The sequence below is a fragment of the Pyxicephalus adspersus genome, chromosome 1 (assembly GCF_032062135.1).
Source record: "Pyxicephalus adspersus chromosome 1, UCB_Pads_2.0, whole genome shotgun sequence".
In the NCBI taxonomy this organism is placed as follows: domain Eukaryota; kingdom Metazoa; phylum Chordata; class Amphibia; order Anura; family Pyxicephalidae; genus Pyxicephalus; species Pyxicephalus adspersus.
In genome coordinates, this window is record NC_092858.1 from 7,199,698 (window position 1) to 7,214,146 (window position 14,449).

At 40.6% G+C, this 14,449-nt stretch overlaps 1 protein-coding gene across 1 annotated transcript in view; it reads left to right on the forward strand.

Moving 5' to 3' along the window:
- The first annotated feature begins 281 nt into the window (after positions 1-281).
- Positions 282-14,449, forward strand: part of ANKRD42 (ankyrin repeat domain 42) — an 18,432-nt gene continuing 4,264 nt past the window's right edge. The window contains exons 1-11 of the mRNA XM_072401580.1: positions 282-369; positions 1,988-2,154; positions 4,148-4,255; positions 4,604-4,723; positions 5,216-5,351; positions 7,011-7,211; positions 9,733-9,858; positions 10,696-10,801; positions 11,135-11,304; positions 12,415-12,541; positions 13,061-13,202. Of these exons, the coding sequence (XP_072257681.1) occupies positions 339-369; positions 1,988-2,154; positions 4,148-4,255; positions 4,604-4,723; positions 5,216-5,351; positions 7,011-7,211; positions 9,733-9,858; positions 10,696-10,801; positions 11,135-11,304; positions 12,415-12,541; positions 13,061-13,202 (1,434 nt within the window). The 5' untranslated portion in view covers positions 282-338. The remainder of the gene's footprint in view (positions 370-1,987; positions 2,155-4,147; positions 4,256-4,603; positions 4,724-5,215; positions 5,352-7,010; positions 7,212-9,732; positions 9,859-10,695; positions 10,802-11,134; positions 11,305-12,414; positions 12,542-13,060; positions 13,203-14,449) is intronic.

The window sequence follows — 14,449 nt, forward strand, 5'->3', positions numbered from 1 at the left end:
AGAGGCAATTATACAGATGGGGAATAACATTGCAACACCCCAGGCCTGTGAAAACCCTTCCCTTATATGAGAGATAATGTAATAAACCCCCTAAAAATGTATTTATTTATTTATTAAATGCACTAAAAAGAATAACTTCAAGGTAATTCCAGGGTCTCATATTTGCAGGGACTATTCTTCTAAAAGCAGAAAGTGTACAACAATCAGCCAGTTGCCAGGAACAAAGATGGCGCGGGCAGCACACGGCACCGGAAATGACGCGAAAGAGTCTCGTTTCCTTGGAAACTGCTGGGCGTCCAGGAAGTTTTTATATTACAGGATTTAAGTGACGACTGAAGATGCCGGCGGCCTCTGGAGCCTCCACAAACGGTGAGAAAGAAAGGGAAACAGGTTAAATGACCTCCCTATAAAGCTACATGCAGGTGCTGCAATGACACTCAGTGTTCATCCTGCAGGCTATAATGATAAATGACAAGGAGACGCCTTACTACTATTTGTATGTTTTGTTTTCTGTTTAAACATGAATAAAGTTTTTTTGTGTGAATTTTCATGCTGACAACGCCAAGCCCCAGCTTTATAATTAGCAGTAGCGTTGTCAGACTGCTATCAGGTCTGATATGCTGACAACGTTGCTGCTCATTGTAAATCAGGGCTTAGCGTTGTCAGATTGAAAAAAGTGCTGGTAGGTTTAAAAATAAAAAGATTTTCCTAATAAATGAATGATGCTTCACATACTATAGTGGGCACACTTTACAAAGTGAGGATACACCATGCTGTATTTGGGATCCGAGGGGGAATTTATGAATCAAGTTGTAATTCTAAAGGAATCTGCTACCCCTTGCTTTGATGTAATCATAATTATAACAGAGACCTAGTAGAATAAAATCTGCATTCATTATAGTGAAAATCTGAGGTATGGATACCAAGCATCAAACTGCACCCATCAAATGGCAAGGAACTCCAAATCCAATCCAATGGTGAGGCTTCTAAAAACCCTTCACAGGTCATCAGTTTAGGGACATCTCCAAATAATGATCCTGGAATGATTGCTCTCACTCCGACGTGTGTACATGGGGGGGCAACATATTACACAGCGCTGTACAATAAATAGGGGTCACAAATGACAGACAGATACAGACAGTGACACAGGAGGAGGAGAGGACCCTGCCCCGAAGAGCTTACAATCTAGGGGAAGTATCACACAATAGGAGGGGAGATATGGAATGGTGGGAAGTATTGAGGGTTTAGGAGACAGAAGAGGACGGGTATGTGAGATTGAACCGTTGGGTTTTTAGTTCTCCTTTAAATGAGCAGAAAGTAGGAGCAAGCCGAATAGGACGAGGAAAACCATTCCAGAGAGTTGGGGCAGCTCTAGAGAAGTCTTGTATCAGTGCGTGTGATGAGGTTATGAGTGAGGAAATCATTAGTAGGTCATTAGATGAGCGAAGAGAGCGGCTGGGGATTTTTTTTTTTACAGGTCAGAAATGTAAGTGGGACAATAACCGTGGAGGGATTTGAAGGCAAAGCACAGGAGATGAATTTCATTCTAAGGTGAAATGGAAGCCAATGGAGAGAACTACATAGAGATGCAGCGGAAGAGGAGTGGAGGGAAGGATGGATGAGTCTGGCTGCAGCATTCATAATAGATTGTAGAGGAGAGAGTCGGGTTAGTGGAATACCAAAAAGGAGGAGGTTACAGTAGTCCAAATGAGAGATGATAAGAGCATGTACAAGGAGTTTGGTGGTTTCTGGGGACAGGTAGGGGCGGATTTTGCAGATGTTGCGTAGGTGAAAGTGACCGGACCTAAAATAGCTAGCAATGTAAGAGGAACTCTCCCCACTGCCCCCACACTAATATACTATGAGCTGTGGATATAGTAAGTATAGTAGGGGTCCCCTGAAAGTTATTTCAAGGTCCCCCCATGTTATAAGGGTTGAGAAACGTTGTCTTGATCTCTGTATAACAATGATTCCTCTGTTATTTTAGCTGTAACACAGAAGAAGAGAAGTTACAGCAGTATCCATGAGGCAGTGAAGTGTGGAGATGTGGAGCAGCTGGAGCTGATTGTGAAAAGTGGGACGCGGGTTAATGAGGTGGATCCGGATCATAAATTCACACCGCTGCACTGGGCTGCACATTCCGGGAGCCTGGAGGTATTGATTTGAATTATGAAATGGTATTTACTTAGAAAAATTTACCCCTCCCTTGTATACAACCCCTGGCAGTAATGATAGAACCACTTTGGACAAAGTTCAAGCTCCTGTGCTTTGCCCTCAAATCTCTCCACAGTTCTTGTCCCACTTACTCAGTCATAACCTCATCACACACACGGCTTCAAGACTTTTCTAGAGCTGCCCCGACTCTCTGGAATGTTCTTCCTCGTCCTATTCAGCTTGCTCCTACCTTCAGCTCATTTAAAAGATCACTCAAAACCCAACGCTTTACCCTTACCCACCCGTCTTCTTCTGTCTCTTAAAACCCTCACTACTTCCATATCCCCCCTCCTATTGTGTGAAACATCCCCCATCTCCTAGATTGTAAGCTCTTCAGAGCAGGGTCCTCTCCTCCTCCTGTGTCACTGTCTGTACCTGTCTGCCATTTGCAACCCCTATTTAATGTACAGCGCTGCGTAATATGTTGGTGCTATATCAATACTAATATTTTTATAATACAAAAGGCCAGTGTAGCCAAAAGGTGAGGCCTAAAGATACCCTGTCACCAATTTAAAATATTGCTCTATTTCCCTCTCAGCATATTAATATTACCTGAGTGGGGAACTTTACTTATCCTGCAGTCATTGGTCAAAACTCCCCAATCATCCCTCTTTCTGCACTGGTCATGTGACCTCTCTCTTTTCTCAGGAGAAAACTCAGGGCATTAGAAGTGAATTTAAAGTTCCACTTTTATGTTTGCATGATCAGACTGATTGATATTGGAGTAAAGAACAGCTGATTTCTTTTCTACAATAATCTGTCTCAACTGCCTGATCGCTCAGGGTCTCTGGCATCACAGCTTAGGAGGCATGTACAGGGCCAGCTTTGGTATTATTATTATTTACCAGTATTTATATAGCGCCAACATATTATGCAGCACTGTACAATAAACTAAATAACACAGATACAAACAGTGACACAGGAGGAGGGGAGGACCCTGCCCAAAAGAGTTTAGGTGGGCAAGCTCCTGTTGGCCTGTGTGTGAGTTATGGCATCCCGGCACGGCCAGTCAAGATGCCAAAGATTGTCTGTATCAGGTAGTAGGGAGGAAAGATGGTTGTGCCCTTTGCTGGAACCTGGATAGGTGAGTTGCAAGGATTTACTTTGGGATTTTAATGTTGTCACAAGCATCTCTCTTCTCAGCTTCTTGTTCACAAGGCCTTTTCCTACCCTGTTGTCGAGTAATTCCACAATATGGAATGTAGTTGGGCCCATTTCTCACAAACTCAGATCTTCATAGAGGATTTAGGTGACAGATTGACGTTTTGTCGTCACAAAAGTCAAGTCTTGATGCATTACCAACACGTTGTAATAATTCCAAAATATAAACATTTATTTTTTTCACAAAACTAAAGCTGCGTACACACTTCCAATAATTATCGTTGGAAACGAACGAGCGATCAGCCGGAAATCGTTTACAAAAAAGGTGACTAACAACGCCAACAAACAAGAATTGACGATGAAAATGAACGACCGTCATGGCTGACCTGATTGGCCGACGATCATTCACCTATCGTGTGTACGGTCATTCAGCGCTCGTGCATGTTTCTGCAATACACTTTCTCCTTTACATGTCACTTCCTGCATCATTCAAACAGTTGTATCCAGCATGTGTAAACCATTGGTGGATTATATTTGAATGATCGTATCGTTACAGCATGTACAGAATTGTGCATAATGCAATTGTTCAAATATAATCATGCATAATCGTTGATTGGTTGTAATCGTTCGTTTTCTAACGATAATTAATGAAAGTGTGTAACTAGCTTAAGACATGAGATGTCTCTGGACATTTTTAGGACCCCACAGACACCTTTTCCCAGAAGATTTTTTGTCTCTAGGAGGCTTTGTAAGAACTCCCCTTAGCACTCAAGTGACCCTATACACACTATATATGTATATACTTCTTATTGTGTATATTTCTATATTACAGTGCCTGCATTGGTTGCTTTGGCATGGAGCAGACATCAGTGAAGTGACTACGAGAGGCTGGACTGCAGCTCACATAGCCGCCATCAGAGGTCAAGATGCATGCATGCAGGTATGTCGTTCTGCATGTCTTGGATTTAGTCTTCTTCTATTGGTTCTTTATCCATTAAACTTTTTATTTTTAATACTTTTAACTCTACTAGCTGTGTGCCAGGTTTATTTAATCCTGCCTAAAACTTTGTCCTTACCGACGTGGCTATTTTAATGGGAACATGGAGGCCTTGTTGAGTCTCTTCCCATCTGCATTATATGTGCATGTTATATATATAATGCAGAATTTTACAGCAGATTATTACATTTGTGATACGTGATGGAGGAGAATATTATTACCAGTAATAGTAGTTGAGTTTTAATGATATTTTTAAGCAGTGTTTTATGTATGATTTTTTTTTTTTTGCAGGCTCTTGTTCTTAGTGGAGCAAACCTATCCGCTAAAGATGACCGTCAGTGTTGCCCCGCTCACCTGGCGGCTGCCCATGGCCACTCCTTTACTCTACAGACCATACTGCGCAGTGGAGCAGTGAGTATTAATATTGCTGAGGTTCATATCACTGTAAGTACTGACACTCAGTGCCATTCACAGTGAGAAATATGGAAAAAAACTATCCCAAAACTAAAGATTTCTTGCATAGGAGATCTTATGATGTTTTTTTAGCATGCTGACCATGACCAAAGTCCTGAACCAGTAAGAAATAGGTGTGTGTGTCTTGGGGCAGGGGGATTAACTTGGAGAAGGGTGTTACAAATTGCTTTTGCATTCCCTTTCCTGTTAACAACTTGTTTCTGTGAATGTGTACAATTAATATCTGGGTGCTAGGATGATTCATTGTCTATGCTCAGGAGTTTTAAAAAGAGTAGCCAACCAATGATAGCAGAAAGAGGACTCTGGACCCAAAGTAGAATGGGAAACATGGCAGCATTGATAAGGAGAGCACACATATATGTTGTGCATGCTGTAATGCAGTAAGTCATCTTGTTTCCTGATTTCTTTAAATTCTATTTTCTTAAACAGGATACAAGCAGTCCTGATGTGAGTGGTTGGACACCGGTTCATTATGCTGCATTCCATGGCCGTCTTGGTTGTTTACAGCTCCTTGTAAGGTGGGGAGCTTCTATAGAAGACACAGATCACAATGGAAACTTTCCAGGTATTAATGATAAGCCAACTTTTATTTTTGTGAAAGGTAACCTACAGACAGCTATAAAGGATTCAGATAATGCACTTTTAGAATACATTATACATCATGAATGGATTTTCTTTATATACACAAGCAGTGGGTTTGAGTGTAAGTATCTTACAGTTGGTTATATTTTAGCAGTAGAGTAGTGGAGAAGTATCACCAGGAGCCAATTAGATGTGTTGCGATGCTGAAAATATAATAAGGGGGAGCTTACTGTTTTCTCTATCCTATCACTCCCTCTTATTTCTGTCCTGGCATCACAGGAAGTAGGGAATAATCTCCCTATTGAGGTCACAGACCAATAAAATCTTAAAAGAGATTATGTGTTCCCTGCTTTTGTCACACTTACCTCTTCCTTGCTAAAGTGCAGGCGCCTCTCTCCTGTGTATGCTGGGAGTTCTGACCCTGGGTATGCCTGGTCTTCCAAGTTTTATCAGTTTCACTCATCTTGCCGGCCAATTGGGAAATAGCCTCTTAATCATCCCTGGCTATTTAGCTAGGTCAGACACAGCACTCAGCATTCGTGCAACGTGTCTTCACTAGTGCTGAGTCCCCTAACTCTGCTGAGCATTACTTCTACACCTTCTGTTTAAGTCAGTTCTTTTCCAGTTCTTTTTCCTGTGTTAACCCTTTTTTGCCCAGTTTGTTGTTTCCCAGTCAATTCCCTTGTCCTGTCCCAGTGTTCATCTGTGCCTGCGGTTATCCCTGTGTCACTTGTGCCTCCTGTGTTTCCTGTGTCATCGGTCTCTTTTTACCTGGTATTTGACCCCTGGCTTGTTCTTGACCTCTCCTTCTTGCAGCCTGCCTCGACCCAAGCCATCCTTGCCAATTCTTCCTAGTGACCAGGGTATCATCCTGCCCCCCCTGTTGTGCCCAAGGACTGCTACTTTGAAATGTAAAGCATTTTAAAGACACCAGACCCTTGCCTATATTAGGCGGCAGTTCACATGAAGACAGTCTCTATGCTGTCTATACCACCCTCCACCAATGATACTACCTTAAGGATATACATAGTCTCATTTGAGCAACTACTTCATACAAAATATTCTATATAACCATAATATACTCTTTAGCTACTACTTTTCACTTCAGCCACAAGTATCAAGTCAAACAAAAGTCTCCCCAAAACAGGTTATACCAGCATGAACTACCTACAATCATGAGTAGTCATCAAGTGGATATTACTGCCATGGTCTGTTTTATGCCCCTGAGGAAGCCTAAAAGGCGAAACGCGTCAGGTTTTGAGAACAAGATCTTATGTACCATCTGTGAATTTGTGTTCCAACGTTTAATTCCCTTTTATTGATGACTGTCACTGAACTCTATTTAGCACTCAACCCCGGGAATCCCATGAGACAATGTGGATTTGGGACGAAATGGTTGTGTAAACTTTATCGATGTATGTATATATATTTAGTACTGCAATACAGATAATTATTTGCCAAAAAAACATCTCTTCTCTGTCTTGGTTTTGTTTTCATACCCCTTGGGAAGTTGGCAATTTCTTTGGGACTATGTTTACCATATTCAGAACACTACTCACCTAGTCCTCTTCTTCTCTATTTAATAATAAAACAATATCAGATTCCTATTACTAAAGATTTATTTTATCTTTTTTTGCTAAAGTACATCTAGCAGCCATGGAAGGTCACCTGCACTGCTTCAAATTTTTGCTCAGTAAAGCTGTGAGTATAACACGAACATTGGAAGCAAAAAACGGCAGCCAGGACACCCCGAGAGACCTGGCCCGCCGCTTCCATAAGGAAAAGATTACACAGTATATTGATGGTGTGGAATATGAGCGGGATCATCCAGAGGAACATGAAAGTGAGTAAACAAACGCTTTACCCTTTGCAAACCAATACCAAGCAACTAAGACATTGACCAAACTCAGAGCTTGAGGCTTGAAAGAACTAAACTGCAGGTAAACAGAGCAGGCCAGCTTGTACCATGGAAGAACCACTAAATAAATTTTTAGGTTTCTGCGAACCCGTCACAACAATGATTATATCCACAACTGACAGGGCATTAATGTGATCAGTAAGTTATAATATTTATAGGAGCTTAAAATATCTAAAACCATGAACATATTATTTTTAACAACCCCACCTCTATATGGCAAAAATAGTTTCTGCATAACAATGAATTGAATTTATAATAGTAGTAGCCAGAAAACAAATGCAGATAGGGAAAATTTGGCTGTGAGTGGAGAAATGAACACCTAGATCAGTGGTAAGTGGAAAAGTAGCCCTGTTACACTGGTGACCCCATTACCTTGATCAATAGAGATGTGTCCCCTTACAATATTAGTCTTCGGAGAAGGGTCTCTATGCATTGATAGCCAGTAGAGTACAGCTCCGTTACCCTACTGATCAGTGAGGAAATATCCCCATTGGAGGTAAGTAGGAAAGTACATTGGTGGAGAACTCCCTTTTATTGGTGGTCAGGTGAGTTGTGCCCTCTTACCTTGGTGTTCAGTGGAGAAGGGCTCTCTTACTCTTACTTTAGTGTTCATTAGAAAAGGGTCTTTTTACATTGGTGGGCAGTAAAGATTAGCATCCTTATATTGGTGGCCATGGGTGAAAAGCCCCCTTACATTAATCAGTGAAGGAGGTGCTCCTCACATAGTCCAGTGAAAAAGGACCCCTTTAACATTAGTGGTCAGTGAATAGGGGCCCTCACTGAGTAAGAGAAAGACCTGATTTCATTGAGGAATATAATAGGGTAAGCCCCTTATTACATTGGAGGTAACTCTAAAAGAATGCCATGTTACAATTATGGTCAGTATAGCCCCCTAAGGTTGATGGAAACTGCTACTATGAAACTAACTCACTAACTAACTGGTAAATGAATTTGGTGTCAGAGCTATAAAGACAACATCAGGCAGGGCATCATTTCCATCGCTGCATAATGCTCAAGAAATCTCTTGGAGATCCTCCTGGAGGAAACAGGATTGTAAAAAGTTGGCATGGGCAAAAGGGGCCCTGTATATTCTGTTGTACAGCCACTCTTGCAGGATTCTTTTTTACTGTTGCTTCTGAAATTTAGAATAGTTGGTTTGACATCAGAACGTTGTCGCAGACATTTTTGGAACACCCTTGTGACACATATAACTATATCCCCCTAGTATTTAGCCCTATAGATTAAAGTGTAACCCTAATCCTAACCCTAAAGAACAAAAACAAATATCGATACTCAAGCCTGCCTTCTATGTTAAATAGTTATTTGCTTCCCCATTACAGTGATCTCAATTGTGCACCCATGCACAGAGCAATACAAAACAAATGTGGCAGTCCATTAAAGTGACCTTTATGTAGCTCCAGCAGTCTTCAACCTAACTCCTAATGCCCAAGCATAACTGTATACTAATATCCAATCATGTATATCCAACCCGAAATGAATAAACTAAGTCAGATCTTGCAGCACATTCACATGTTTCTCCAGGAAGTAGCTGACAAACTCAATTTGCTCATTAAACAATTCACACTTGTTAGGCATTCATTAAAAAGGTTAAAGTCAAACCCAACAACCAATGAACAGCTTTAATTGCACAGTCTACCCACATTTTTTTTTAAATCTAGCTGAATCCAGTGTCTTAATCAAGCTTTAATTTATCAAATAGATAAAAGACCCCACCATGAGCCTGTCCTTGACATGTTTCATCTAACTAATCGGCTTAGAAAGATTAGCCTTTCTTATTATACAGAATATAATAAAAATGGAGAATTTTCTCTCTTTTTTTATACTTGAACTCCCTCACAGTCTCATGTGCCCAGCAGAAATTTTAATTGGTAGATAGAATATGCAACAAAATCTTGAATAAATTTGGAATCCCATCAGAAGTAAAACACTTTGCCAGTTCATAATATCTTATTCTGTGACCTGCATTTTGAGCTCATCACTACTCGGTAGAAGACACCACATCTCTACCGCTCCCCTGATGAAGCCATATTGGCGAAACGCATCGGGACAGAGATAATTGTGTTCATCCTACGACGCTCCTCTACGTAATCATTTTAAATATTTCTATTTATGAACTGTTAACCTGTCACCATAGTACAGTTGATCCCTGTTGAGCTAGAAGTCACCTTACACAGTGTCCAACCTCTATTTGGTCATTAAATGTTTGTATGCAAAAAAAACAAACCCTTTCTCTGGCTTTTTTCTCTTTGTGGCATATCCATAATTTGGGGTTTTGGCAAAGAACTAGTTCCCTTCTCCTTTAATCTACTGGTGGATAGAATGGCAGACACAGAGGTTTTACAGAATTTTTTTCCAAATAATCTGTATTGCATAGACAGCATCCTTCAACCTTTAAGTGTTTTCTTTTTTTGTATTGTTTTTAAAGATTTGGCATTTCCTGCTCATGTCGCTGCCTTTAAAGGTGACTTGGTGACGCTTCGCAAGCTAGTAGAGAGTGGAATAATCAACATCAATGAACGCGATGCCCGAGGCTCCACACCATTACACAAAGGTAAATGTTTGAGTTTACATAGCCACCAGTGTGTATAAATATATCCACTACCTAGCAACTACTAATGATGTAATGCTTCACAGCCAGACTTCAGGCTACGATCCAAAGGGATTTTTTTGCCAATTTTCTTTGCACACTTTTTGGGCCTGATTTATTAAAGCTCTCCAAGGCTGGGGTGGATACACTTTAATCAGTGAAGCTGGGTGATGCACCAAACTTGGAATGGATTTACTAAAGTCATTTGCTTTTTGTTATCAAATGTTTTCATTCTTGGATCAGATCCATTCAAGGTTTTTTGGATCACCCAGGTCCACTAGTGAAAGTGTATCCTCCCCAGCCTTGGAGAGCTTTAATAAATCAGGCCTATTGTGTTATCCAAAAGATTTCTCCCAGTTCTCATCCTACATTACAGACCAATTAGTTCACATGTTGTGGAGATGAGGAATGTGGAGAAGATTCTGTAGTTTTTCTCTAGTTCTAGGGGGATCAGAAATCCTAGCAAACCCCATGTGTCTGATTTCAAATGATATCCAGAAAAGTACAGGCCCTCCTAGACATATATGGCCTGATTTATTAAAGCTCCCCAAGGCTGGAGAGGATACACTTTCATCTGTGAAGCTGGGTGATGTGATCCAGCAAACATGGAATGGATCTGTTCAAGGATTCAAAATTGTTGCTAACAAATAGCAAATGACTTTGAGGAAATCCATTCCAAGTTTGCTGAATCACCCAGCTTTACTGATGAAAGTGTAACCTCTCCAGTCTTGGAGATTTCTAATAAATCAGATGCATAGAAACACCAGGGTAGCTTTGTAATCATTGTCATTTCATTTCCAGCTGCAGGACAGGGACAGATTGAGTGTCTGCAATGGCTCCTAGAGATGGGAGCCGACTACAATATCACCAATGAGGCTGGAGAGACGCCAAAGGATGTTGCTAAACGGTAATATGATTGGGTGTTTGTTTATATTCCTGGCATCTTTTAGCAAATGTGAGACCTGAACAGGAAATTTGGAATGGTGTTGTTAATTAATTAAAATTTAGATTTTCTAGCTCTGAGATTTGCAGCTGGCCTTGTGATAATCTGATTGTACCATCTGTTGAGTTTAGGTGAAACTGCTTAGGAATCAAAAACTGTGAATTCATTGTGTGTATTAGCTTTGCATGAGGTATACATCCTTTTGGAAATATAATATGTTGTTAAGTTGCTTTTCTTTTTTATACATATTCCAATATTATTCTTATTTTACTTTGAAATCTTAAAACCTTTTTAAAGGTTTGCCCAGCTGGCGGCTGTCAAACTCCTGGGAGGAGGTATGGAGGAAGACTCTGATGAAGAATTAAGTGAAGACGATCCATTATTTTTTGAAAGACACGGAGTGGAAGGAAGCACTGACCAAAACGATGAGTTAAACCTGAGTGCTGCAGAGAAGAAGCAGGCACGGGGTATGTATTCTGCTTTCCCGAGGTAGAAAAAAGATGCTAAAAGCGGTAACCCTGAGTCATACTCATAGGTAAACCTAAAGGAAGTAATAGTAAATCGAGTCTTACCTGATCTGCCGGCGTCCCGCTTTGTCCTTCTCCGCGATGTCTGTCTTCTTTCTTCCTTCGGCCGGCTTTCTCTGCACTCGATGAGTTCTCGGTGATGTCGGTGCGTGTGTACGTTGCTGGCGGGAGCGGCGGGCAATTCAAATCCATTTGTATTGCATTCAATACAAAATAACTGTATTGAATGTAATACAGTGGATTTATACGGTATGTGTAAAAGCAGTACATTGTCTTTCATGACCATTTATTTTACAATATAATATAATAGTATGTGTATATTATTTATTTTTTTAAAAAAATCATTGAATTTATTATTTTGACATGATTTTGTGTTTCAAACCTTTTTATACTCATACTATAAAATAATACTGTAAAATAGATTTTCGTGAAAAACAATGTACTGCTTTTAGACATATCAATCCAGACAGAAATGAACCGCTCAGGAGGTTAAGTGAATTTTATAGGCAACCCTGATTGCTCATTTACAATACATTGCCGCATCTAAAACCCTGCTTATCCTCTGTTTTTCTTTCATCATTTACATTTATCAGGATTTGTGGCCCACCATACACAAGGGGTAGAGGATTAGCACCACTCTCTTGAATTGCACTGAACTAGACAGAATACAACCTTCTGAATATGGTAGGACGTTTAGGTATATTGGCGGTCCCAACGCATTTTGCCGGTCTTGGCTAGCTCAGAATTAATGGGAAACTAGTAGCAATACTATTAAGTAGTGAAGGATGTGTTGCCAATGGAAAGCCAGTTGAAAAGAGAGGAAAAAGAGTATGTATATGTAATGAGGAGCCAATTAGGGTGTTAAGAGTGACTGAGATAGTCTGTAGAGTTCTTAAATCAGGATACAGCCAGGGTTATTGATGGTAATCAAAAATCTATGTGCAACCCTTAGGGATTTGTATACAGCTGTGAACAGTGGGTCCAGGGGAAAGGAAATGGTAATCCTAATGTCAGCATAGGATGTTATGTAATATACATTCCCTCTTTCAGTGAGAGCCTACAAAAAGATGAAGGAATATGAGAATCTTCTACAAATTGCTAAAAGTAATTATAAGCATCTTGGTGGGATTTTGGAAGAGGAGACTCAGAAGAAGAGAGAACAGAAGGAATCGGAGAGGTATTGTTCCTTTTGTTAACTTTGGCTTATGTGTTCTGGAAATGAAACATATGCCAACAATCTTAACCCAAGAACAAAAAAAAATACCATACTATAGGTTTCAGTTTTTAGATGTGGTTGCTGCATATTGTAAGCCCTTTTTTCATTCATTTCTATGTGGCGATCCTTCCAATAACAAACTCTCAGTTCTAGGGTGACGAGAACGACTTTGCCGCTCCTCACCTCCACATCATATGTGGGGAAGGTCTTTAGTTTACAGAGAGATCTGGGAAGGCTAATAACATATTTTAAGGTTTCAGTTCAGAACACAGATTTGCAGTAGTTCTGGATTTCTGGGTGGGTTGACGGGCATTTTTTGTAATTACAGAAAAAGTACCTAGTCTAAAGAAAACAAATGCAGCCACTACATCTAATGACTGGTAATTTTACAATGTATTACTGTTTTGTTGTTAGGTTTAGATATTTTGTAATGCTGACCAAAGGAAAGTCATAAGACATTTAGGTTTGATATTTCTCCAGGATGATAAGAGACTTGGAGGCCCAGCTGGAATATGAACGCCTACGCCGGGAGAAGATGGAGGTCCAGTTGGATGAATACAGGGTACAGATTTCTCAGCTCAACAGCTGCCTAGAACAGATGAAACCTCCCATGCGACCTGGAGTAAGTTCTTTCATCTTCCAAGGACCCTTAACTACTCACACTTTGAACAATACTTACCTCTTTCCAATTCCAGTGAACTTTGCTCTGACATGGGCCAGGCTGGCTTCCCTGTCATTCTGTTCTTCAGTCTTATTCATTCCTATAGTGTACTTAAAGTGGCTCTAGCAGATCTCTGGAGTATGGCCTACCCATTGAAATAAATGTGGCCACACGCTCAATGTAAAAAAGAGTGACCTGCTCTATGTCAGGGACTAGACTGATGGATTCAGGAGGAAGATAAGTGTTATCTCAGGTGGGCTAAATTCTGGGGAGTGGAGGGATTTATTAAAGGACAACCTAAGGTAATGTTGTCATCTAAAGTGAAACTGTGGTATCTACTATCAGATAATTTGCGGAATGCCCAATGAGACCTGAGAAACATAGAAGGGTAATAATAATAAGGAGGTGCTATTATGGAAATCTCTACCAGCTGCCATGTTTTAGAACCTAACTCCCATCCTTTTGTTGCTCACTTCTGGTCAGTGATTTTGTCCATTCCAGTTGTGGAACATTAGAGAGATAGTGGGGGACGTTGTGTTGACCTGAGCTCTGCCCCACAGGAAATGATCTAGCTTTGTCCAATACACTGCTCTGGGGTTTGGGCATACTGCGGGATCTAGTAATGGCACTTGAAGTGCGGACATATATTTAAAAGTGTAAAGTGTGCAAATAGATGGGGGATTTATGGGGTAAAGGGATTAAAGAGTCAGCAACAATGTTATGGTATTGTAAAACTTTTACAGCATTGTTGATTCTGCAGAGATTCACAGTGCTGTACCAAGCTTCCCAACTAAATATACAAATAGCACAGAGAAGTCACCATTTGTATTGCAATAAAAACACCCATCCCACCTTTTATAATGTCCAGGCTTGCTGATAGTAGCTGATACACTGTAGGATAGGTCAGGAAGCTATTGTCCAAAATGTAAAGACTCTATGAGGCTCCAAGCAGCACTAGATCCAAACTTTTTTTAAGGGTTGTTGCACAAATGGGAAGAGGTGATAAAGCTTCAGAGGAGACTAATTTTTTCCTTGTGAAAACTCCTAGGGAGATGCTTGGGCATGAGTAGAAGCACCCAGAAGCCTCCCGGGATGCGTGACGTAGGTATCCTGGAGGGCTTTCATTCTTGGCCACCTAGGCGGCTGCGAATTAGGGGGCAGTGCTGCACCATTTTTTTTTTTTTTTTTAAAAAGGGTGTTGCACTTGG